Source organism: Aythya marila, assembly GCF_965140915.1.
Source record: "Aythya marila genome assembly, chromosome: 19".
Taxonomy (NCBI): Eukaryota; Metazoa; Chordata; class Aves; order Anseriformes; family Anatidae; genus Aythya; species Aythya marila.
Genome location: NC_139060.1, coordinates 2,686,196 through 2,712,237, shown reverse-complemented (window position 1 = coordinate 2,712,237; position 26,042 = coordinate 2,686,196). Strand labels below are relative to the sequence as shown.

Below are 26,042 nucleotides of genomic sequence, written 5' to 3'. Positions count from 1 at the left end.
TTTCCCAGGCTGAAAAAGAAGGGTTCACTAAACTGAAGCAATGTATCACAGAGTGCTCCAAAACTGCCAGGATTTTTTTTTAACCACGTACTGCATCCAGCATCGCAGTGGGAGAACTCCTGCTGCTGCAAGGTTTCAAGGTTTCTTTTTCTGAGACATTAAAATGTTCTCAGTTTGTGAAAAGTAATCCTTGCCACCTGGCCTTGTATCATAGTGCCAGAGAGTGAGACAGCCCCACCGAACTGCAGATCTGGGGGTTTTCACGTTTAGCTCCAGTGGCTCTGTGCTTTGGCAGCTGCTGAAGGGTCGTCCACCCCAATAACCCGGGGACAGCAGCACCAAAGCCAGGCCAAGGTCTCACCAACACGGCCCAGCCCCTGTGGGCAAACTGGGAGCAGGATGAGGAAGGCAGACAGGAGGAAAATGGCGTGGCACTGGAAGGGGGCAGCTCAGGGCATTGCCAGCACATCTATCGGGGCGTGTTGGGGTGGAGCGGGGCTGGCGGGCACCTGGGGACACCCTCACAGTGTCCCTGTGGGACAGGCGAGCCCTGACACCTTCGCACACCTCCTGGGCCTGGCAGGGTTGGTGCCCACGTCCAGCACCTGCAGCTGAGCGGGGCAATGCAGCCCTCCTTGCTGCCATGGGCTCCACCAGTTCCTTCCTGGAGCTGTGCTGAGGATGCCCAGACCCGTGGCACAGACACGGGCATCCAGAGGCATCCTACACCCTGCCCGGGCAAGCTGCGTGCTCCCAAGGGAGGAGGGCAGCCAAAAACAGGGACCCCACTGGATCTACATCTCCTACAGTTCCCAACCCCTCTCCACAGCTCTCTCAGGAGCTCTGCAGACCCCCTGCCACAGCACAGCTCTCCCCAAAAAGCCCTGATAAGGAACAGCTCTACGAGGACAGAACAAATTCCTCCCCGAGGCCGGCGTGCTGCACACACCACGGGGTGCTCACACTTGGTCTCAGCACCTGCAGCTCTAAGGGCAGAGAACATCTTGCTGCCTGTCCCCAGCACTACCCAGTAGGTTTATGGGCAGAGCAGCGTGCGGGTTGCTGTGAGCACAGCCCAGACAGGGTGAGCTCGATCCCCAAGAGCAGGATAAGTGTCCTGGAGGCTGCTGCAGCAATCGCTCATGCTGGCTTTGCAGCAGCACTTTGCGGCACAATTCAGTGCTCTGTCAGGCCTACATAAAATAAATAAATAAATAATCTTGTTTTCTCCTTTCTTTCTTTTCTTTCTTTTTTTTTTTCTCCCTAGTTTGGATTCGAAGGAAACAAAAAATAATGTAGGATGTCTATTTGTCTCGAGCTGCTATGCTTTCTTACCATACCTGCAGCAAAACAAATGCTTTAAGGAATCAGCTCAGCTCCAAACACCCAGTCATTGTCGTCCAACATCATATCTGAAAAATAGAGGGCCAAGTTCCAGACATGCAAAGTCAGTGGAGCCGTTCCTCTCCTGCCATGTCCCAGAGACCAGGACACTGCCATAAAATGTGGGAAAACCAGGGTCAAATGCCTCTTCTCCCTAAACTGCCCAATTCCTATGTTTCAAGAGCCGCTCTCCTCCATTGCTTCCCTGTGGTGCTGTGAGCTGGCTCAGCCACAGTCCCAAGAGCACAGTGCTGCTGGCAGCACCAGTAAGGGATGGGCTGTTACTGGAGCTGAGCTTCCCTGGCACTGGGCGAGCTGGGTGCTAACCCCCCCGGGAGCAGCAACGGGCCCTGACTTACTTTCAGAAAGCCACAGGTGAAGGGCATGGAGAAGAGGCACAAGAACCCATCCAGGTCAAGGCCCTGGGAGCCCCGTGGCATGGGGGCACAGCAGCACGTGCATGTTTTTTGGCCAAGCTAAAGTGAAATCCTTGTTGGGGTGTGGGGGTCCTTGAGGAGCTCCTGATGAAGCTTGGTTCTGCTCTGTGGGAGCTGCAAAAGCAACAAACCCAGGGCATCGCTTTGAACACCACAGCCATCACCACCCGGAGATGTCAGCAGTCTCCTGATCATCACACCACACTCAGAGCAAGCAGTTCCTGTGCCGTCTTTGGTATGGCAACTGGTGATGTTACAGGCTTAAAAAAAAAAGAAAAAAAAAAAAGAAAAAAAAAAAAAGAGGCAACTGCTCTCCTACGTGCTTAACCCACTTTCAGGTTTGAGATGAGAAGAAAAATCTACTCATTTATCCAGGCAAAGCAACAAGCATCCCTTTAAGTTAAAAAAAAGAAAGAAAACAAACAAACAAACAAACAAACAAAAAACTTGAAACCTTGCTGCCCATCTCTTTCTTCAGGGCTTTCAACTCCTGTAGAGGGGCAGGGCCATGCACCAACCCATGCACAACCCCAATAAGAAGAAGCCTTTTCCATGCTGCTCGCAACCTTGAACTTGAACCACATCAACCCACGCTCTGCACAGCAAAATTTATAGGCTGGTATTAAGAAGGAGAGCAGACAGAACAAATGAGCAATTAACGGGGCTGTCTCAAGCCCTCTCCAAGCACGGGGAAGGAGCGAGGACAGTCCCACGCCAGCCGGGCTCTGGCTGCTGCATCAGGACATTTATCTCAGTACTCCCCATCCTATTCCATCTCCATTCTGGCTCCCCTGCCTGCTCAGCCTGGGCCCTGCTGTAATTTCAGTGGGACCGGGGCAGCAGGGGCCGAGCAAAGCTGGTGCTTGTCTGCATGGGCTGCGTGTGCAAGGAGCACGCCTGCAGCCACACGCCCAGCAGCACTGCAAGTCCCAGCCATGAGCAGCAACAAGCCCAGAGGCCAGGGCACCACTGTTGGGTTGGAGATCCACAAGTCTGGAAAAAAAAACACGTAATGAAGGCTGAAAATCAGCCCTGCCACAGCCTCACACCTCCTTTGTAAAGACACAAGTGTGTAGCCAGCACCCTTCACATCTCCTCTGCGAATGGCTCGCTTTGGAAAATTTTAGTCCATGCTAACGTGTTCACAGCCTGCTCCTGCACAGGAAAGCTCTTGCTGAAGGTGGAAAATAAGCACAGCAAATAAAAAAACTCATGCACAAGTTATTTTAATTAGGATCAGGAATGCATTTTGCTGTGAACACCTTGGTCATCTACACTTAGTGCGCTTTAGATGGCATTGCAGAGTAGTCTTGGACCACACAAATGGATGCCTTTCTGGCAACAGTAAGCCAGCAGAAATGCTCTGGAGGACATTTAATGTTCCAAACATGAAGAGCATCCAGTGCAACAGAAGTCCAGTCCAATGTAAAAAATATAAAAACTACACAGGGTGGACACGGGGGCCTCAGACCTGCTGCTTTGCTCTGAAGATCTGGCTTTGGTAGACAGCACAACTTCCTGACACAGAGACTGAATGTTCCAGATACTGGACTCGTGAACAGCTCTGGGTCTCTTCAGTTAGCCTTCCTGAGCCTCACAGCATGAGAGGAAAGCTTGGAAAACCTGCCTGTTGATGGTCCAAGCCAGAGGTTGAATGCCAAGGTTTGGAGGAGAATTTGGAGGCGATCTCATGGCTACAGTGAACCACCTGAAAGGGAAGCTCTTAGGAGATGCTCGGGGACTGCCCCCCTCTGCAGAGGGGTGAATGGTCCCCAGCACCTGGATAAAGCCCAGGAAGAAGGGCTGCTCCCCTTCCCCACGTCTGGGCAGGAGAGGACAAGGCTGTGCCAGAGACAGGACATCTGGGTGTCTGTGGTGGTCTCAGAGCACACAACCATGGGGGATTCACCAGGACAAGCTGATTCCTCCTTCCAAAGGGCCCCTAAAAGAGCTCCCACCAAGCTCCCTGGCTGGGAGCCAGCCGCGCACCAGAGGAGATCTGGCTGGCTCCTAACATCTGGAGTCATTTTGAAGCACCCCTTGCCCTACGACAGTCAAACCCTTGATAACTTCCAGCACAGCCACCAGACCCTTTCACTGGAGGAAATTTTTCCTGAACACCTTGAAAGGATGCCTGAGACACCCACCTCCCGGGGGGCCACTCCCAAGGACCTATGTCCCCCTAGCAGCCACCGAGCCATAAGCAAGCACCGCTGTGGGGCTGCAAACACATCCCAAAAGGACGAGCAGGGCAAAAGCCTGTGCAGCACCGGCGCAGCTCTGCCAGCAGGCAGGCACGTGCGTGCCAGATGCTCCTTGTTTCGGGAGGAGGGGAGGCGAGGTTTGGGGGTCAAGGTCACGAGCGAGGGCTGACGCTGTTCTCTGCGAAGGGGCCGTGCAGGGGGAGAGGGAGATGGGCGGAAATACCAGCCCGTGTGTGTAAAACGGGCCGGGTGGGATCCACGGCCACGTCTGCACATGTTTGGCTCGGGAGGTGCAGGGAGCTGCAAGGCAAGGAGCTCCCACGTCTGAAACGAAGGGCTGGGTGGGATGCAGGCCGGCACAGCGTTACTGGGGACAGCCTGGGCAGCTCCTTCGGGCATCGCTTTAATGCCTCGGAGAGGCTGCAACCACCTGGCTTCGGGTCAGGCTCCAGCTACTGATGCGATCAGCATCAGGTATGGATCAGCAGCCATAACACAGTGTGAGACCGAGCACTTTTTGATCTGACTCCTACGAAGAATAAGGCACAGGAGGTCTCCTGCTTAATTACTCCTTTATGACCAACACCTGTGGCTGAATTAGGAGAAACACCTTCCCTCTGGAAGAACCTTCTCAGCTGGATTTGAAGTCCTCCCAGCCGCTGAGACACAGCCACAACCCCGACCGTGAGGCAGGCCAGCAGTGAATTAAGTAATGTATACAGCCAACACATGGGTTCTTACAGCTAACGTGGGAGGTTACAATTAAAACCAGTGGAGCTGTGGAAGAAAATTAACAGCACTTTTATTACATAAGGTGTAGGAGTCCCAGAAGTCCACTCACTTGCAGGGGAAAAGCATGAGCAGGGTGTTAAAATGAAACCAGTAATAAAGATTCAGAAAACAGCTTAATGTGGGCCAGTTCCTGATCCACTTATTAGAAAGACCCACAAAAAGAGGTTTTTTTTTTTTTTTTTTTTTTTTTTTTTTTTTTTTTCCCTCAAAGCACATTTGGCAGCTTAAGGACTTCTCCTGCAAGGTGGGGATGCATCGTGGACCTCCAGTGCTCAATCACAGCAGGTCTGAGCAGGATGCTTCAGCATCCCACGAGCTGCAGGTGGCCACAGAGATGGGTACCCCGCAGGCAGCACCAACAGCACGAGAGGCTTCAGCCTTTGTCTCCCTCCTGGTTCTCTCGCCCAAATCTTTCTTTTCTCTCTCTCTCTCTTTTTTTTTTTTTTTTTTCTCTCCACTCTCATCATTAAAATATTCATAAAGCTCCAGCGAGGAAAGAAACGCACAGAAGTCATTTAAAACCTGCTCACGCAAAGCTCACGGGATCCAACTTCAGAACCCCTTTAATGACCTTTTAATAGCACGTTAATGACCTTGTAGCAGCGCTCCTCAGAGCGTCTCGCTCAGCCCCTGCACACCCAGGAATGGAGCGCGACATTCCCAAAGCAGAACCCAGCCCTTTAATTGACCTGTTCCAGGACTCAGAGAAGTGTTCATAATGTCACTTTGTCACACTGAAGGTTTCCCTGTGCCAGGTGCCTTTGCAGGACGCCGCCTCGCTCAGCCTGCCTCGTTAGCCCCACACACCGCCTGCTACCCAAGGGAAGCTGCCATCAAAAACATGGCTCTGAAGACAGCAAAACCCAAACCAAAGTCCCGAGAAATGCAGAAAAAAAAATCAATAAAGAACATCCCCGAGCTCTGAGGCAGCTTCACCCCTCGCCCACGTTCCCCAGCTCCACCACAAGGATGGAGATGTTCCTTCCCTGCCAGGAGACGCACAGAGCCACAGATGTGAAACGCTGCGTGCCAGCCTCACGGCTGTGAGAACCAGCCTGTGCTTTAGGGATTGCACTGGGGGGAAAAATGTATTTTGGCTGACTTCAGAGTGATCCCTGCGGTCCTTGCTAACCCCGCTGTACCAGCGGCATTCTTCTGGCTGAAGGACTTCAAGTCGCTCCCTCCCCACCTCCCTTTTTAAGGAAAATTTAACCTCAGCAATTCATTTTGAGGCACATACTTGGGAGAAAAATAGAAATTTCAAATTCCAGCTGGAGCTATTTCCCATATTCATCAGGAATTTCCAGACCTGGCCTGACACCAATTTGCAGATTTTTGTTGAAAAGTTGACAGCCCAGACAGAGAAGGCCAGACCTGCCCCTCGGGTGGCTTCAGGAAGGTTTTTTGCAGGTTGCCTGCAAAATAAATTTATTTCCCTCTCACTTTGCCACCCTAGAACCCTAAAGCCTTCATGCCTGGGGTCAATGCACGTCTCTCCTTGGAGTTGTGCCCCTCGGGGACAACTCGTGTCCGTGCAGAGGGGACACCTCTCGGCGTGGTGTTTCCCCACGGCTGCAGGGCTCTGCTCCCCCCCAGGCAGGGCTGTGCAGAGGCAGCAGTGCTGGCACTTGGGGCAGGGGAAGGGAGCGCAGGAGCAGCTGGTGAAGGAACAGCACTTTTTTGAAATGTCATGTCTAGCAGGTTAGAAAAAAAAGAGAGGAAGAGAGGAGCTAATGGAACATCAGCTACCGCCTGGCTGCATTTTGTCTGGTGAAGCGATCTCGCAGTCAGAGCCATGACAGGAGGAGGGGAGGCAGGCAGCTGCCTGGCATCACACCCTGCTTCTCCGGGGGAAATGAGCAGCAGAAACGACAAAACAGCAAAGTGAGGAACTGGGGGTCCAGCCCCACCGTGTGCCACAGCCACCCCATCCCTCCGCTCCCCAGCCTCATCCTGACCTCAGAGGCTGCAGATGTTCAATTCCCCGAGAACCACGGTCACAGAGGAGGTTGCAGCACACACCGGTGCCTCCCCAGCACCCCGAGCATCCTGGTTTTCACTGCAGCTGCTGTGATAAGATCTGCTCCAGCATCCCCCATAGCCTCCCGCAGTACGGCAGCAGAAATCATCCTTCATCCGTCCCTGCGGGTCTGGGGCTCCGAGGGGCTTTGGGATGTCTTTGGGATATATTGCCTGCCTGCCGCTCCTCTTCCTCCACATCCCAGCGGAAATACTTTATGTCCTCTCTAAATGTTCCAACCTGGAGTACAGCCACTCTGCAACTGCGAGCTATCTGCATAATGCTCATTGTTAGAGCCATCAGTTTTCAAGAAATAAAAGTTAATTATCTTTATTTTTTTTTTTCCTTTAAGAAAATTGCAACTGCTACTCAAATCCTTTTAGGAGACTAAACAAGACAAAACAATCTGTCCTTTGCTTACACTCTGGCGAAAACAACAACAGCAATCACCTCTTTTCCTCTTTTTCCCCCAGACTAACCTGAGGGAGCAGTGCCCAGCCCCTGCCCCTTTCCCCCAGCAGGTGCAGGAGGGGAGCTCTGCCCCCAGCCCATGGAGACATCGAACACAAGGAGAGCTCCCTGCTGAGCACCACTGCAGGTTTAGGTTAGATATCAGGAAAAACTTCTTTACCGAAAGGGTTGTGAGGCATTGGGATGGGCTGCCCAGGGAAGTTGTGGAGTCACCACCCCTGGAGCTCTGTAAAAGACATTTAGATGTTGAGCTTAGTGATACGGTTTAGTGGAGGACTGGTTAGTGCTAGGTCAGAGGTTGGACTCTGTGATCTTGGAGGTCTCTTCCAACCTAGATGATTCTGTTGTGGGTTCCCTGGAGCAGGAGGAGGCAAGGTGCATGCACACTGAGCCTCCCAGTGCTCAGCACCAGCACCAGATCCTTGCCACAACACTCTCTGATGGCTTTCAGAGGTACGTTTTTGCACATGGGGAGTGTTTCCATAAGAAAGGAGTGCAGAAAAAAACACCACTGCCTGCCCCTGCCTGCAGGATGCTCTCTGTGCCCACGCCTGCAGCTGACCCTGAGATCTTGGCCCAAATCCTCGGTCTCCTGCTCTCCACCTGGCCAGGGAACCACATGAATCCCTTGATGCAAGCAGCTGCTGCAACACATTCAGGGCTCATCCAGCCTGGCACAAGCCCCCGGTGCTCAGCAAACTCCTGTGACCCCACAAAATCCCACCTCAGGAGCTATCTCCACCCTCGCCCCACTGCCCTGAGGTGACCAGACGCTCAACGCCTCTGCCCCATCCGCCTGTTCTCAGAGCAGAGAAAACCTGCTGGCAGAAGCAGCGATGCTTTAAAAATAGCCAGGCTGCTCGCTGAGAGATTTTGGATCAGAAATAGGATATTCTGACATTCCTCACAAGTGAAACGTTCTGAAAGAGGGCTGTGGCAACGGACCATCATAATTCATCTGGAGGGACCCCGTGGGGCAGCATCCATCCCTGGGATGGACAGAGCTGTCCCCTGCTCACTGGGACCGGGAGCCACCCACGGGGACAGGGAACAGGGTGACAGTGGGGTGACACAGCCACCCAACACCCCTCAGGCTGTAAAGTGTCCCTCCCGGCTGGATGTAGTGTGCTTGGGGTTGAATTGGCCCAGAAAGGAATGGATTATCTCTCTTTTCTCAATGGAGAACTTAAATATGATTTCTACGGGAATATTTTGTGCAGAAAAACCTCCGCATGTCAACTGCAGGAACTGAGTTTTTGTGCTGAAAGCACACCAAAGACGTGGGGGAGGCGCTGCCAGCTAGCTCTGATGTGGGGCTAGGATCCCTTCCCAACAAACCTCCACTTTCTGCCAATTTATCTACTAATCAATTCCATCTTTTAAATAATGAACTCATTTATGAAGATCTCGACTATGTCAAAAACCTGGTTTACTCCCTGATACACAAACTTCCCCATCACAGAGACCTCCCAGCCCCCGGCCCCCCCAGCACCCCTGGCCAGGGCAGGATCTGGCCTTCTCAGCTCAGAGCCACATCTGCACTTTTGGATGGCTGCAGCTGATAGTTTAGTCTGAAAGTGGTTTCCTTTTTATTTATTAAAAAATAAAAAATAAATAAAAATCAGTGCATTTGGCCCTGTTTGCTCTCTCCAATCCCCTGGCTGTGCCAGCTCTCTGGTGGCACTGGGGACAGTGCTGCTGAGCCCTGGGACAGCCGTTTGGGACAGATGACAAAACACCCTTCATCAGATTGCTGGGGCTCGAGGGGGGACTGCAAAAAGGACACTTAAACCTCCGAGCACTACATGACACGTCCCCAAACTGGTGTGCCAAGGTGCAGCCCCAGCAGAAGCAGCCCTGGCCCCTTCAGGGGATGCCACCAGCTCCTCCACCCAACCCTGCCCGTCCCCAGGGGCACCACCCGCTCCTGCTCCTCCTCGCAGATGCTGCGGGGGACCTTGGGGCCTTACCCCATTGCCAAGGGCAAACCTGCAGGTTCTCAAAGTCTTGTGCAGATTAATTGGTTGGGGAGGTCCTTAACACGGTTCAGGAAGGTTGCACTGGCTCAGCTGCGCAGGTGGTGCAGCCAGCTCAGCCCCAGCCCCCTCCGGGAGCCGTGGGAATTGGGCAGAAATGTCTCCTTTTCACTACAATGAGATTTACAAACCTGCTTCCTGCAGAAATAAGCAGGGCAGCGCGTATCTGTCTCGGTACTCAGGAAATAAATACTGCAACCCTCCATGGATTGTTCAAGTGTTTTGGACTGGCAACGCTGCCACAAAGACTTAAAAATGAGCAAGTATCAAAACAGAGGGCTGTACAAAGAGGGATTTGGGTTTTACCACCTCCTAGCGCAATGAAGTTCCTGGGATTTCGGATCCAGCTCCCCCTTTGCATTCCCAGGCAGAAACCCCACTGCAAAGCTTCCCCATCCACCTCCTGTGATCGTGGTGGGGACCAACGGGCTGGGACCTTCGGTGGCCTCCAGCCCCGCGGGGATTGCTCAGCTGGTGGGCACGGCAGAGTTCGAGCTGGGTAATTAGCGCTGCACTAATTACCATCATCGTGGGACAGCGGCAAGCTGTCAAGGTTGACGTGCGCTGAACAGAAGCTGGGTTTTGTCGCTGAGCTGCTCCCGTGAGCTCTGGGGTGGGAAAGGCAGGGGAGGAGGATGCTGTCGCAGATTTTTTTCCCCCCAACCGACAGCCACAAGGGAGCAAAGCTTTTCAGCTGAGCGACCCATGGGAGGGGCTGCGGGTCGGGTTCATCCCTCGCACAATGAAGGGATGCTGGGGACAAGGAGTCCCCTTGCCAGCAGCTGGCAGAGAGGGGGTAACCTCACCGCCTGTCCCCAGCGGGGCCAAGGATGCTCGGCCTCTCACTGGGCTCTCCCACGCTCGCCCTGTGAGGTGAATGCAGGGCACGCGGCCAGCACGTTTTTTAAAAAGCAGGGAGCAGAGCACACACAAAAACCAACCTTGCGATGAGACGTGGGGAGCAGCCATCCGCCCCCAGCACGCAGCCCGGGGCGGATGAGGTTTGCCCTGGGGAAATGTTCTGTTCTGCTCGGGTTGGTGCTCTCCTTTCAACGCGTCCCAGCCTGAGACTGCTGCTGAGAGCCAGGGCAATTTAGGGACAAAAAGCCCAACCTGTTCTGTGCACATTGTGGTTAATCAAATGTGGTTCACTGCGGAAGCCACCATCCTGTGCAGATGTCCCCATCCATCCGTGCCCCTGTCCCCTGGATGTGGTTGGGTGGGAAACAGCAAGGGGGGAACAACTCGGGGCATGCAGGAACTGAAGGTGCCTGGGAACCAAACACTGCCAAGGCTGCAGCAGCCTCCAGAACACAGCTCCTGGTAGGGATTTCTAAGCCAACAGTGACTAAGGCAGGTTCTGGAAGCCCCTACTTCCCCACCTGGTTAGGTAAAGGAAGAGCCTTGCTTTCCAGGAGCTCTCAGCAACCTCAGTTTGTATCCACCAGACCTCCAACAAGCCCAGCGAGGACACCTCAGGACCAGCTCTCCTCTTCAGGACCAGCCCAGAGCACATTCAGCATCCTCCCTGGGGCAGCCCTACGGCACCAGGAGCTGCCGATGGGCAGTGTGCTCAGCACCAAGCAGCAGAAACCTCGCAGAGATAGGGGCAAGCTCAAAGGATGGATGGAGCAGGCACCCCAAGAGCTCTCCAATGCAGCCGGGGCAGCAGCAGGTGCCAAGAGGCTCAGCCACAGCTTTGGCAGCTCCAGGCAGGGTGGGGAGGCACCTGCATCTGAGCTGTGCCTCCTACCCCCAGCTCCCTGGTCCCACAGATGGGGATGCTGAGGCACGTCCCAGCTGTGCTGGATGGGGTTCCCAATCTTTCCTCCTCAAGCAACCTCAAACGACCCCAAAACCCTGAGGAATGAACGCCCCCCATCCTACAGGGGGGAGCAGGGCTGAGCCTTAATCACTCGCAGCTATCGAGAGCGGAATTAACGCCAGCATCCCCTGCCCACCCAGGCCTGACATCAGCCCCATGGCTCTGCAGCGAGTTTGTGAGAGCAGAGATTGCTGTTTATATAGCACATACTGAACGTACACCGGGGGGGCCAGCTGCTTGGCTAGAGGAGGAGGAGGAGGAGAGCGGCTACGTAAGCCCACGCAGTGGGGGCATCACCAGGCACCCGCTCAACAGCAGCAGACGGTGGCTTTCTTGCAAGAAACTCAAAGCCAGGGCCATGCCAGAGCCTGTCCCAACACGAGGAGGGGACAGAGCAGCCCCACGCTGCATCACAGCCCAGCCAACAGCCCTGGCTCACGCCCAAGCCCCCGTGTCCCCCCAGGGATCCTGAATTTGGCCAGGGGTCTCCCAACAGCTCCAGGCACCCGAGAGCAGCTGGAAGACGTCTGCCTGTGCTCAGACAGACAGGGGCTGAGGCAAAGCAGCCGGGCTCACGGTGTTTATTTTCCCCCAGGCACGAGGCATACATCATCTCACCCTGCTGCCCGCCGGGGTTTGTGCAGTTGTAAACCTGCAGCACGCAGACTGTCCATTACGCTGCTTGTCTAGAAAGTCCTCCCCAAAAGGAAAAGTGCATGTTTACCCTTCAAACCCTTTCCCAGCACGCTGGAATTTAAAAGCAATGACTTTGACCCATTATGTGTGAAAAATAAGGATGCAAGTGGCACCGGCATCCCTGGCTGCAAGGTAGGCAGGGGTACCTGGCTGTATTAATTCTGGGCAGTGGTAATTTTGGGGGCTGCGGGCTGCCGGATCCACCCACAGCTGGACCCAACCTGCTGGCACAGAGAGTGGGCACTTCAATAAACAACAGGGAAAGTAGGAAATGAGGCTGTGTCTGGCCCGCTGCTAGAGGAAAGGTTTAAGTTTTTATAACTCGGCCTGATCTGAAAGGATTTTGCGTGGGGATGCTGCCAAACCTCTGGTGTGCGCTCCAGCTCACAGGATCACAAATAATGGCTAAAGGCAGCGGTCCTGGAAGCTGCTGGACGGTTTGGCTGAAATTTTTCAAACTTTTCCCCATGAGGCAGGCGTACAACAAGCGTTCAACCCAAACGGCCAGAAGCGCCCTCGGGGATGCAGTGGGCTGTGTGTGTGCACCCCCCACGTCCCTGCACCCCCACAGCCCTGTCCTGGACAAAAGGACCAGAGGATTTGGGGGCAGGGGGCACTGCCACCTGGCAGACAAATGAGCAATGAGATCCTGCACTGGAAGGTGGTGCTCAGCGAGCTCAGGCAGGTGACAGAGTGGTTTCCAGCTGCGAAGGCAATTCTCACCCAGGAATGTGCCACCTTTGTCATTGTTCCCATTTTTTTTTGGTACAATAGGACATTTTTTTTGGTACAATAGGACTTTTTTTTTTTCACATCACATAGGAAAATAAAAATGCTGCTTCACTGCAGAAACCACTGTGCAGCATTCTCCCTTTATTTCTCCTCCTTTCTGCAGGGGAGAGGAGCCGACATCCCCCACCCACAGGTCCCACAGCAATCCATCACCCTAATAGCAGAGAGCACTGGGGGATGTCAGTGAGCTCCCAGGGCACATCCCCATCACCCCTCTGTGGGGCTGGGACCCCCGACCTCCCAGCAGAGTGCTCCCCCTCTGCAGCCCTGAGGGTTTCCAGCAGCTCCCACCCTTAGCACAAGCACCCTTTGTGCCCGGCTGTCCCCCAGACCCAGGGGCTGGCTGTAGCAGGGTCACCAGAACGACCCTCACCCCATGCCCATATCCCTGCTGTCCCACATATTTCATTCTCTTACTTATTCTGAAGTACTCTGGGATAGGAGCTGCATTGTGAACATTTCCTGGCGGGCTCTGCCCTTTGCTGGAGGCTCTCGGAGCTCCTTCGAGCCTGAAATTTGTCGTTCACAGGGGCAAGCAGCCCCAGGGGACCAGCACACAGCTGCTCTGTGGCAGGCGGTGACCCCTGTGTTCAGGCCACTTTGAGAGTGTGGTTTGGGGTCTCGTGAGGGGAAAAAAGCAATAAGGTCATATAACAGCACGATTGAGGACCCAGAGTAGTATGCATGCACTGGAGGGTCAGATGTAGATGCCATGAGGAGTCCAGAACTGCTATTTCTGGGTGCTTAAGCAATTTGACTTGCAAACTTGTTAAGATTAGCATGATTTTGTAAGCTTGGTATACACACAGAGACTGATGTGATCTATACGGTATAGAACATCAGCTCTATACACACACAAACAGCACTAACTCCTTGCCATTCATACCTGATTTTACATATCTACATTAAATTTTTCACTTCCCAAGCCCACAAACACATCCTCACTACAAGTGCACCCCAGCGTAAGGCCCCAGATCGAGGAGGTTGCTGCACGATGCTGGAAGTGACATTTCAGAGCACCAGATCTCCAGGAGAATAAATTACTGAAAGACAACTTTCACCAGCCCTCGAGCAAGAAATGCCATCTGCAGGAGCCAAGTGCTGCATCTTCAGATGCCACTCATCCCTTAATTAAGCCGATTTTAATTGGGTGACTCTAAGCTTTAATTAATGGCAAATTGTTCATGCACATGCATTTTTGGGTTGCGCTGGCAGACGGAATTTTCCCGGTTTGGGAAGCTTTGTGTCTGGGGGGCTGGGCTGCAGTTATGGTTCCTCCTCCTAAAACCGAGCATCCCAGCCAAGCATCCCGACCTCTGTGGGCACATCTGGGTGAAGTGGGGGAGAGGGGAGAGGCTCAGCTGGGGCTGCAGCAACCCAAACGTGGGGAAATGTGCTCATGAGGGATGGGACCATGTCCTTGGTGCCCTGGATCCGGCTCCCACCCATTTCTGGCACCCTCCGTCCTCCTGGGATCATTACTGAGCATCTGCTGGTGACAGCTGCAAGCACAACACTGGTGACAGCTCAGTTCCCCTCCTGGATGGGCCACCTCCTGCTTTGACAGCCCAAAGCTCCCCGTGGGGCTTGGGAACTTCCAAACCACCTTCTCCTGAGCACAAGCCATCTGAACCCTCCTCCAGATAAGAGCAAAGGAAGGGATGAGGGCTGGTACTGACCCCATGGTGGTGATGCTGCAGAAACACCAACTGCTTGCTCCCCTGACCCACGCAGAAGACCAACAGCCATTGCTCAGCCCTAAAACCACATGAAATCAGCCCAATGTGGGGCTGGGTACAAGGCAGGACCCCGTCAGCTGGTGAAAAGGGGAGAAAGCTGGAAGCTGAGGGTGCACAGGAGAAGCCGGGCACTGTGTAAGAGTGGAGGAGTTGTGGTTTATTGGGGTTGGGGGGGCACAGCAGGGGCACAGCCTCAGCCCAGAGAGCTGCCTTCTGTGTCAAAGCCCCAAAAACCCATATATTTGTGGCACCACACCCGGTTTCCTGGGTGGACCTGCAACACTTCAGAGCTGGCAAAAATCTACCCAAGCCCATGACCCGCACCAGCACAGATGGCAGCAATCGAAGGTGAAGCCACACACCTGGCTGTCCCCAGGCTTCCTGGAGAGCCCTGCTCCCACCCTGCACACAGCCCCCTACCTCCCCGCAGTCGTTAACTCCCAGCTTCCTCGCTTCCACCCCAAAATCCCCCCGGTGCCTTATCCACGCTTGGATCTCGCTCCAATTTCAGCCACTGGAATGCGATTCCCAGCTTGGTTCCCAGGCTGTGGGCTGCATGGCTGCAGCCTCGCTTCCCAGCCAAGGTTCAAGCGGAGTTAAGCTCCGCTGAGATAACTCGGGGCTTTCCCTCTCCCAACCACATTCCCACCAACCAGGCTCCAGGGAAGCCTCCGGCACGCTCTGCCCTGGGCCAAACACGCATTTTTCGGGCAGGGGCTGTGCCGTCGGGGTCACCACCTCTGAGCAGGACCCATAGGCATTAGCACAAGGCAGGCAGGGTAACGTTTGTCTTACAAGCAGCCAGAGCTTCCTGCACAGCAAACATCTCTTTTATATCAGCGCGGTGGAAGTGCTCCCCCCAGCTCACCGCTGCCAGTGACACGTCCCAGCCCCACGCTCCAAATTTTGGAAGCTGCTCGCCTGAAGCCTCCACCCGGCCACCCAGTCCTGAGCCCCCTCCTATGGGGGGAGCCAGGACCCCGCTGACCCCCAGCCTGGACAGGAGCCTCTGGCACTGGGAAAGAAGGGGCCCAGCGCTCCCAAAAAGTTTCAGTGAAAGTTTCCCAACAGTGGCCAGGCGCAGAGGGGAAAGACGAGGGATGTGGAGACACCCTGCAGTGCCCCAAATTTGAGTTCCATGCCCACAGAGAGGAAAGACGAGGGATGTGGAGACATGTCACAGCACCCCAAATATAAGTTTCATGCCTGCACAGACACGTTACGTTCTGTTACACGTATGTTGTGTTGTGTTACACACCCAGGGAGCCCTGCACACTCCGGCTGCCCTGCTCCTGCAGCAAGACCACCACCGCGCCCCCCTCCAGCACTGTCCTGCCACCGAGACCCCTGGAGCCACACTGAGCCCCCCCACATTCACTCCCCATTAACTGCAGCCCCCCAGGGACATGCCTGCCAGCCCCCCAGCTCCCCCCGTCCCAGCACCAGCCGCGACCCGGGACGGTGGGAGGTGGGACCCCCCCCCCAAGCACCCAGGACCCCCGAGTACCGGGCCGGGAGGGCAGCCCCAATGCTGCAGGAGGGGACGAGCCACACTGCCGTGCCCGGGGCTGCAATCCTGGTTGAACAGTGCATCCTAGCGGACACCGCCTCGCCTCCTCTCCCGGAGCATCCCCACCGGCCGGCGGGGAACGTGGGGAGCGGGGACCCCCGGGCGAGCCTCCCTTTGCTCCCCCCCTCCTCCTCCGCCTCCCATCCCACCCCCGGGGGGGGGGAACAGCTCCTACCTGGGTGCATCCCAGAGCCCGTCTCGGGGGGCTCCAGCCCCGCTGCTCCCAGGGGCAGGGCGCAGAGCAGCGCCAGAGCCAGCGCCCCGCAGCGCATCGTGCGCCCCGGCCCCGGCCCCGCTCCCGGCACGGCGCATCCCGGCCCCGCCGCCCCCGCCGCCCCCGCCCCCGCCCCGCCCCGCGGGACCCCCGCAGGGAGGGGAGGGCGGGGGGGGGACACCCGACACCCTCCCCTCCCTCCACCCCCCCCCCGGCACACGGAGGGGGGGGGGGGACACGCGTAACCCCTCCCCCGCCTGCACTGCCGGGCCGTGCACACGCAGCCGGGGGCGCAGGGGTTAATGATGCCCCCACCCCCCCCGGGTGTTTTGGGCAGCGTTGGGAAAGGAAACTGCACCCCCCCCCCCCCAATAAATAAATAAATAATAATAATAAAAAACAACCCACAAATGTTGATGCAGCTGTTACTGGGGTGTTTATCCCCAATAAATAGCATTTGGGGCTGGGGGAAGGACCCCAACCCTCCTGCCAGAGCTGTTCTCGTATCTTCAGGGTTCCACCCCCCCTCTCCTCGCCCCCTTCTTGGCATTGCAGGGGTTAAACCCGCCTCCCCCCCCCCCCATGCTGGGGGCTTCGAGGAGCTCGGTGGCTGCGGTGGGCACCCACGGGGCACTGCCACCCCCCTGCTGCACCAGCCACATCCAAAGGGCATCAGGGCGGGAGGTGTTCATGGGCAGGTGCCCCCCGAGTGAGTTTGCCCCATAAATGCCACAGGTGGTGGCTGTGCATCACTCAGCCCCATGCCCCCACTGCATGTCCTGCTCTTCTGTCCCCAGGTCGTGTCCCCACATCGTGTCCTGCTCCTGTCCCCACCTCCCAGCCCTTCCCCTGCTGTGCACCGAGGGCATCCCAGAGACGAAGGTCAGAAACACTCAAGGAGCCACTTGCTTTGCAGCACAGAGGGTTTTATTCACCAAGAACATGTGATACAGGTTTGGCTTTTCCATCTCAGGTGTTGCTGAGTCCCATCGATCTCCACAGCTGTGACCTTCTGGCCCTGCAGAAATTCTCCTGCTGCGTTTCTTGTCCGCCCTGCAGCAGCGCTCTATGGGGGATGTGCAACCTGCCTCGCAATGCAGAGGCTCTGCCCTTTGTTCCTTTCCCATACTGACATCCCGCTGCAGCAGCAGTTTTTAGGTGGATCACCTGCACACCCATGCCTTTTAAATGCTCTCCAACTCCAACAGGAGGAAAAAAAAAAAAGATAAAAACTTGTGAAAGAAATACATTTACCCTGCCACAACCCCGACTGCTCAGCAGCACCTTTTCATGCAGATGATCACTTTGCTGAACCCAGTGACACAACCTCACCCACTCCCTTCCTCGGAAAAGGAAAAGGGGGCTTTGCCCCCGGTGGGCACAGCTGAGCAGGGACGGTGCCTCCGCCCCGCTTGTGCTGGGCTGGGTATGGAGGAGGCTGCCAGGAAGAGAGCAATAATAAAAACAGATGTAGACAAAGCCAGTGCTGGGATATTCTGTTTCAGAGCAATCACAGAAAGTGGAGACAAGAACAAAATGAACAAGGTACAGTCAGTGATATGTTTTTCTTGGACTTATCACAGCTCTGCTCCATCAGCGTTTGTCAGTGTGTCCTCTACAGGTACAGGAGCTCTGTCCTGCTGTTTCCATCCATTGGCTCAGGAGATGTTTTGTTCTGGCCTCTTGTCCCAAACAGCCTCAGAGTGCTGCTCCCTCGCCTCAGAGCTTCCCCAAATATCCGCAGGGCGTTATCGGAGCCCCCTCCTCCATGGCAGCACAGAGCTCCTTGCAGCCATCGCCATAGATCAGTCCCGGACCTTCTTCGTTGTTCTTATTGCTTCTTTGAATCGCCTCCAGTTAACCAAAATGCCTGTTAGTGAGATGCCAAATTCCCAGTGTTGCCTCAGTAGCACCCCACTAGGAGCCTGTGAATGCACAAAAACCACACAAGCTCCGGGGATTTTAAACACTGAGATGTGAAGTAAGCAGGAACCCGTGCGGGAGCCTTTGTCCTCATTCTGCACTCGCTTGCTGGTGACCCTGGGCAACTTGGTCTCCTGAAGGTGCCTCAGTTTCCTTTCTTAATCGAATGAAGATGCTAAACCAGCCTCTTTTGCAAAATATTTGGGGACATGCTGAGGGAAAACATTAAGCAAAGGGTTGTTATTACCATCAGGCACTTCTGTATCGTACTTCCCACGGCTCCAAGAACACCAGGACCTGGGGCTGTTTGAGAGGGATGAATCTGAGCCAGCTGCTGGGACGGGCAATTTGTCACCTTGGGGTCTTTGGCACCCACTGCACACGGGGCTGGACCAGGGACTCGGACGGGTGGCACGGGGCTCTCCTGCTCCCGGCGCACAAAAGGCCAGGCGAGCCCTGGGCCCAGATGTGTGCAGCTCTCACCCGCAGCTTTCTGCATCCTCAGGCAAATGTCTCAGGGAACGACCTCTACGAGCAGTGAGGGGCCGTGAATCAGCCTTTTTCCTCTTCTGTTCCCTAGAAAGCAGAAAAGGCCTGAAAATGCTACCCCCTAATGGCAAGACGAGGTGTGGGGATTGGGAAATGCTGCTCCACAGCCCGGATTCTGTCTGCAGGGCTAGAGCGACTACCGGGGGCTGAAACAGCAGCAAGGTGTGCCTCTGGGGACAGACCCCACACAAACCTGCTCACAAGTGCACATCAAGGGCGTTACGCTGGTTCTGAGCCCCAGTGGCCTGCAAGAAGTTCACCAGAGTGAAAATACGGTCCAAGGCCTGTTGCTTCCCACCAGAACAAACACAGGGCCACTTAGCAGAGTCCTGATGGACTCCAAACCATTTGTTCCAGCTCCCTCCCATGCCTCAGCCGTGGGAGATGCTCCAGGGAGGGCAGGGTCCCTGCCTCTCCAGCCCCTCGCCCCAGCACCAGCAGTGCCCGGAGCGGCAGCGGGGTGTGCTGCTGCCGGGCTTTCATGGGCTGAGGGAATGAGGCTTGTACATAGTAAAGATGATTAAAAACAAATTAAAAGCCCCCGAAAAGTTTTCAAGATTTGGAAATGCACACAGGATTGTAAACTGGTGTTGGAAATCCTGTGTGATGTGCATCTGGAAGGCAGAGGTTGCTGCTGACCACAGGCAGCTTCCAGCTCCCCAAAGGCTGCGGGGCGCTGACCCCAGGGCTGTAGTTGGGATGCAGGCTGACGCTCAGGTCTTGCACCATTTCTCAGACCTTTCCTTGCTCAGACACATTCAGAAAGCTCCATTTCTCCTGTTTGGGGTGACTCAAAAAAAAAAAAAAAAAAAAAAAAAAAAAAATCCTACACTTCACCCCTGTGCTCTGCTTTTCCCAGCTCCAGAGGAACCCAGACCCCACACAGCCCAGGGTAACAGCAAAGAGAAGTTACTCTGCTCCAAACTTTGTCAGTAACTTGCTGTGGGACCTCAAGCAAAACCATTTTTCCCATGCTACAGCCTGACCTGTTGATTGAGAGGGAAAAGACCGTGTCCTTGCTATACACGTGGCCCATGAATCTCAGGTGGGACCTCGAGTGGTCTCATCACAGCAAAGATGTAACAAGAGAGGAGAAGAGTGAATCCTAAACTAGACCTTGGGCTCTGAAAAACACTGAAAAATGCAAAAATGCAATGCTCTTTCTTCTTCCTGTGCTCCCCAACTGCTAAGCAATTATTTTTTTTCCAATATTGGAGTGTTCCTGAAGTTGTCAGAAGCGTCACGGCAGCAGACCCTGGTGAGGGAGATTCATACAGTGCTCATCCCGGGTAAGAAATAAGAAGGTTATCCAGATGCCAGAAGAAATGTTCCTTCCTCATGTGCCACCAGCCCTGGAGTTTGCCTTCCTCTCAGTGCAAGCCTCAGTAGCAGGAACTTCAAGGTCCTCTCAGCAAGAAAACTGTTATTACTATTATTACCTATTTTTTACCAGGTGCTGCAGTACGTTAGACACTCAGCAGCACCACGTGCTGCTGATTCCTTGCCCGTGCCTATCCAAGGTAGCACCAAAAATCCTTGCTGGGAAAAGGAAAGGTTTAGTAAGGGTTAATGCCAAAGGGAGTCGCCTTGCCAGCATTTGTGCACCTCAACAAGAGAAACATCCCTCTGTTAACATCCTCCTGCAAGCTGCAGGAATCAATCACTGCTAGTTGCTTTTTTTTGTTTGTTTTTTTTTTGGAAACCCTCAATTAAATGATGCGATTTTGCTGCCTGTTGGACTCCAGGAGTCGTAACCTCCACACTGGATCCACTCTGCAAAGGCAAATTTGCCAGCGGCTCCCTACTCAAACCGAGCATCTGCAGGGCAACACCCACAGGCACGGCCAATTGCTCACGGCATCCCAATTCGGCACCGAATCCGCTTTCACTCCGGATTTCACAGGCTGCCACTGGAGGTGGTGGCAAAGGCAAGCTTCGGTCGGAGGCTGCGCTCAGGATGGCGGGCTCCCGGTCACCAGGCACACTGCACACACCGTCTTTGAATTTGTAAGGTTTTTTGCTAAGTTTTTATTTTAATTCAAGGACTTTGCTTCATACAAAATGTAATTGTAGAAACAACTGCAGAATTCAAAGTTTGGCTGATAAATATTACTCAGGCAGCAAACTAGGCAATCACAGAACCTTTTTTTTCTCTTTTTTTCCTTTTTTTTTTTTGGGCAAAGTTCCAGTTGTGTTGCATGGTTGGAACTTTTGTAATTTTTAACACTGTTTTTTTAAATATAAAGTTTTGCAACAAACCCCCAATTTATATCAAATATAATTAAAAATTAACAACTGATGAATACATTGTATCAAAAAAGTACGAAGATAAACATTTTCCATGCACATACTTTTTATATATATGTATATATGTATATATTTTACATGCAAACATTACTTATTCAAAGTACAGCCACTACGAGACTGGTTCTGGATGCAGAAAAACTGATCGGTGCAATTCAAGTTTGGCAACTCACTATGAGGATTCTTGGAAATATGATGTATGCATTTAAGAGACAGCAGAGAGGCTGTAAAAATAGAGGAAAAAGGGTTATATGAACAACCGTGGTCAGGCTTGACTGTCACCGTCAGCGTTTGAAGCAACGCCTACGAGGCGGGTGGAGGATTGGACAACTGGAGCTTCTTCTTCGTGTTCTGCATGAGGACTGAAGTGATCCCACGCCATCGCTGGGCTGTGCGCTTCCAGGGGGGGATTAGTGAGGGGCTGGGGGGTCTGAGGTCTAAAACGCTGGGGGAAGGGGCAAGGCAGAGGGGAGAAAAGGCAAAATTGTTGGGTACAGAAAGACATCTCTTTCGCTTTCCGGTGTGGGTACAATGTTTGCATGCACTGTCAGAGAGATTGCGTTTTCCCTCTCCCTCCTTGGAGTGAAATAGTAATGTTTCCTTTAAAATTTCAAATAAAGTGTTTGTGCCTTCATATAAGGAAAATGTATAAAACATTTGGTCACAATCATGCTGAAGCCTGAAACAGGAAGATCCAGCAGATAAAGCTACAGAATGGATGAAGGTCTTTCTGACTGTCAGTGGTGTGGATGTGTTTCCTTACGTGTCATCTTGTTGCATAGCCCTCCGTTTGCAAATTACAGCCATTACCCATAGCGGACCTCTGGCTACCGCACTTCCTTTATTCAAAGTGCACATAAATACAGAGACAGAGATAGAGACAGGAGTTATCCTTTAGCAGAATCCAGGGATGAGATCGGCCAGAGATTATCATTTAGTAACGGAACAAAAAACACGCAACGAAAACGCAACAGGTTGAATTTTCTCAACAGAAAAGCTACAGGAGATGTGAAGAACCACCCTACAGCAGACTGCTCCCCGTGGGAGGCCGGAGGACTTTGCCGAGAGCATCAGCGACCTCCTGAGCATTTTGGCAGCATTCCCTGAAACCCCCCTCTTGGCCAAACCTATCACCAGGGCCCACCGGGATCTCCCCCTGGTTTAAGTGATCGCTTTGCCTTAAGAAGTTTCACAGTTCTGGGGCTTGGTAGAGCCTCCCACAGAATGCATCCGTCCAGTCCTTTCCTCTTTCCTATCACTGTTTTGGGCAAAGTGCTGTACCAGCACCTCCCACCCCTCCTCCTCTAACTTTCTGCCAGCGTACCATGCGTCTTCTGGCCTCCCTGTGCCCCAAATTAGCCCTACATCAAAGTTCATCAAAGCCACGGACACCGTGTCCTGCCCAGGCTTTTCTTTTGGCGCTTCCTCCCTGCCGGCATGTCATCTTTGCCTCTTCCCCAGGCTCAAAGTGCAGAAATCCACACGTGCAACAAAATAAAGAAATCGTCCAACACAAAAGTCATTGCAAGAACACAGAAATCTCATCCCTGAGAATCAGAGTTAGAGGTTTTGCTTTTTCATTTTGTTTTTTTTTGTTTTTTCTCTTTTGAACAGGCAATAAAAACAAGACTCTCTCCATCTGCCCCCAACACAAACGACGCACCACGGGACACGGCCGCAGCTCTCGCAGCCCGACTACGACTAGACATGCAGTGCGAAAGATGCTTCTCCTCCTGCAGGAGCACCGCTGCAAACGCTGCGCCGCCACCCCTGCACCTCTCCCACCAGGACACCAGTCAACGAGCAAAGGCCAGCTTCTTCTGCTGCACTTACACCCCTCCCGCTCCCAACAATTAAATTATAATAAATAAAAACAAAAAAGGCCAACAAAACCCAAACCAACCCCAAAGTGTGTTTGCCTTCCCCACTGTCAGCTTCCAGCCCTGTGTGGGGGCAGCCGAGCCGAGCGGCTCCTCCGGGCGCTGCCCCTGCCCCCCGCGCTCCCCCAGGTCCGAAGCGAGAGGTTTGCATCGTCGCTGTGAAAGATTTCAAAGGTTAGGCACTTAGTAGTGAACAACTGGAGCATTCGGTAGAAACGGTGGGACCTGGAATGACAATTGGACTGATTCTCTACATAAAGAGTAATTTTTTTCTTTCTTTTTCTTTTTTTTTTTACTGTACAATTTACAAAAATGCACACAATGAAAAGTTAAAGTTCTATCTAATAGCTTGATATAAAACCAATAACATTTCTTCTTCTCACCCCTACACTTTTTCCTTTTTTTTTTTTCCTGTTTTTCAGGTTTTCTTTTTTTTTCTTTTTTCTTTTTTTTTTTTTTTTTTTTTGCTAAATCAAGCTTATATTGTAAACAAGACAAAACAGTGAGGGCGTGTTGCAGTCGACAGGAGAGAGGGACGGGAAGAAAAGTCTCAGCAGCAAGGAAGCAGTCCTGACGAAGGGGCTCTCGGGTGGCTTTCTGGTGGCTGGGTGGGAAGGACCCGAAGTGGCGATGAGCGTGAGGGGGCCACGCAGCGGCGGGGGCAAAGCAGCGAGTTCCTGGCTCGGCTGGGAAGGGGCGCTGCGGCTGAACATCAAGTCCCAACGGACCGTCCTTTGTTCCGATCTGCGGGTTGTTTTTTTTTCCTCCTCTCCCAGTTCCTTAGGTAGATCTCTTCCCTCTCGGCGGTGAACGAGATAAAACGCGGGGTCAAGCTTTGTTCGCCGGTGTCCGTTTTTGCAACCCCGACTCCCACCCTGGCTGGGGCGGGGAGAAAAATAAAATAAAAAAATAAAGAAATAGCCCAACCAAAACGGTGCCAAGCCCGAAAAGGATGGACGGCCTGCTCGTCCGCCGTCGTGGCTCCTCGCGTGCCTCGCAGGTTTGGCATCTGGTGCACGTCTTTGAAGGCAGCAGGGAGGTGGGCGAGAAGGGGGGAGAGATGCACTGCCCCCCAGGAGGGAGCCTTCTTCCTTGGTATATTTTAGTGGGGGAAAAAAAAAAAAAAAAAAAAGGAAAATAGAAAAAAAATAAGAAAACAAAAAAGGGCAGGAGAGAGGCTGCACAAGTGTCTCCGGAGGTCTCGGAGCGGGGCAGAGCAGTTCTGGCGGCGGGGGCTGCCCCCAGGCACCGCGTGTCTGAGCGCACAGCCTTCCAGATGATAAAACTCATCGACTTTGCACGCCTCCGAGGGCTTCGCCGTGCCGCTAGCACCAGTCGTCCTCGTCGGCTTCGTGGTAGTAGCTCCGTCCCCGGGCACCAGTGCCGGGGCCCGTGTTGAGCCCCAGCGTGTAGTGGTAGCCGTTGGGCACCCGGCGGGCTTGGTGAGACTGGGAGGTCAAGGAGGAGACGTAAGAAGTCCTGGAGGAACGCCCCGAGTTGGTGGCCACCGCCTCCTCGAAGGTGAGCGTGTCCTCGGGCGCCGCGCCGCAGGGGCTGTCGGCGGCGTCGCGGTGGCCCAGGTAGGGGTCGGAGCCGATGCGGGCCACCGCGGCCGGGGGCGGCTGCTGGTCCCCCCGCAGCAGCGCGTTGTGCTCGGACAGACCGCGGCTCAGGCGTCCCGGGGAGAAAGGGGGCAGGCCGCCCGGGGAGGTGGTGAAGTGGACGGGCGAGGAGTTGGCGGTCTTGTAAGTGATGCTGGGGCGTGGGGTCAGGGGGGTCTGCGGGAGCTGCCTCCGACCCCGGCAGGGGGTACTAGCACCAGATGTCGACAGCAAGGGGCTCCCGTTAACCGAACCACTGCCCTAGATAAAAATTGGAACAGAGCAAATGAAAAAAATAAAAAAAAGGGAAACGCCGGACGAACACAAAGGCAGGCAGGTGTAAAACAGAAGGAGAAGCGACAGGGGGGAGAGACAAGTCACAAGAGGAAAGAGAAGCAAAAAAAGAGAGAGTTTAGACACGCACAGTCAGGGGAAGGAGGTTCTCGAGAAATAATCAAACAAGAGATGTGAAGAGCTGGAGAACTAAGGGTCTGCGAGGAGCAGGTAGGGACAGAAACGATCAGAGCATCGGTAGGACGCAAACTGGCAGACGGCTCCAACAGCAGGGGACACTGCCCGGGGGGAAGGAACCCACAGCACACACAGTCCCGACATGCCCCTTACCTCAGCAATGCCGTGGGCAGCTCAAAAACCTGCTGTTTTTTTTTTTTATTTATTTATTTTATTTTTTGGCAAACACAATTTTGCAAAATTGCACTCTCTGCTTTGGGGCAATTTTTTGCTCGACTCTTCACCTGATGGATGTGAGTGCTGATGCTGGGGATCATTTCTGTGCTCAAAATTGGACAAAGTAGGAGGAGGATTTGGGGACTGTCTTTTTTTTTTCATAGTTTTAGGAATAAAATGCATTTTGATTAAATACTTCCTGAAGAAACAGCAATAAAAAGATTTTTGGATAGGCTTTGGCTTTAACAAGAGGGCTCCCTAAAGAAAAATCCTGAAAAAATGTGTTCACCTTCTTCTTGTTAACATTACACCTGTACTATCTGAATGGTAGAAGAGACCGGCAGCTGCCTGCATTGTTAACAGTGGTGCATGGGCATGAACTAAGCTACAACAAGGAAGAAAAGTGCCCTGAGTGAGAGGAGCAGCCCTTGTTTGGCATTTCTGTCCACCTTCTGCCTGGGCAGGGCATGAACAGCTCTGGGAGCACATTTTAAAAATCCCTTCACCCTTTCTGCTACAGCCCCATGGTCTCAGCCAAGCTTTCCCCATGGTGGTGGAGGTGAGGGAGATGCTCACCACCACATGGTGACCTAAACTGTCCGAGGGAGGAAGCCCAAATCTTTCCAGAGCTCTGAGGCTCAAAATAAAATACTTACCAAAAAAAAATAAATAATTAAAATCATACATGCTATTTAAAATTCTGGTAAACCAAGCATGTAAGAGAGCCCCTCCTGAGCTTTGCGGATTGATCTGTCACCAGGGGAACAGGACTTATTCTCAAGAAATAAAAAGAGATAAATAAATGTACCTGTTCCACAATACAGCACACTACAGGACAGCTCTGAGGCCCACACATCAGCAGCTGGAGCCTGACACCGCTGACACCATGGACACGAGCAAACCCAGCTGAAATCAGGGG

At 53.5% G+C, this 26,042-nt stretch overlaps 2 protein-coding genes across 3 annotated transcripts in view; both read right to left on the bottom strand.

Annotated features, from left to right (window-relative positions):
• LOC309885451 (uncharacterized protein) overlaps positions 1–16,237 on the bottom strand; it is a gene marked incomplete at its 5' end in the record, with an annotated part of 72,670 nt that extends 56,433 nt beyond the window's left edge. The window contains one exon of the mRNA XM_082775363.1: positions 16,141–16,237. Coding sequence (XP_082631489.1) covers positions 16,141–16,237 — 97 coding nt within the window. The remainder of the gene's footprint in view (positions 1–16,140) is intronic.
• A 7,923-nt stretch (positions 16,238–24,160) lies between these two features.
• The window catches only part of LOC309885706 (voltage-dependent N-type calcium channel subunit alpha-1B-like), a gene marked incomplete at both ends in the record, with an annotated part of 282,028 nt that continues 280,146 nt past the window's right edge, over positions 24,161–26,042 (bottom strand). For both annotated transcript variants that reach the window (XM_082775940.1, XM_082775939.1), the window contains one exon: positions 24,161–24,697. In XM_082775940.1, coding sequence (XP_082632066.1) covers positions 24,161–24,697 — 537 coding nt within the window. The remainder of the gene's footprint in view (positions 24,698–26,042) is intronic.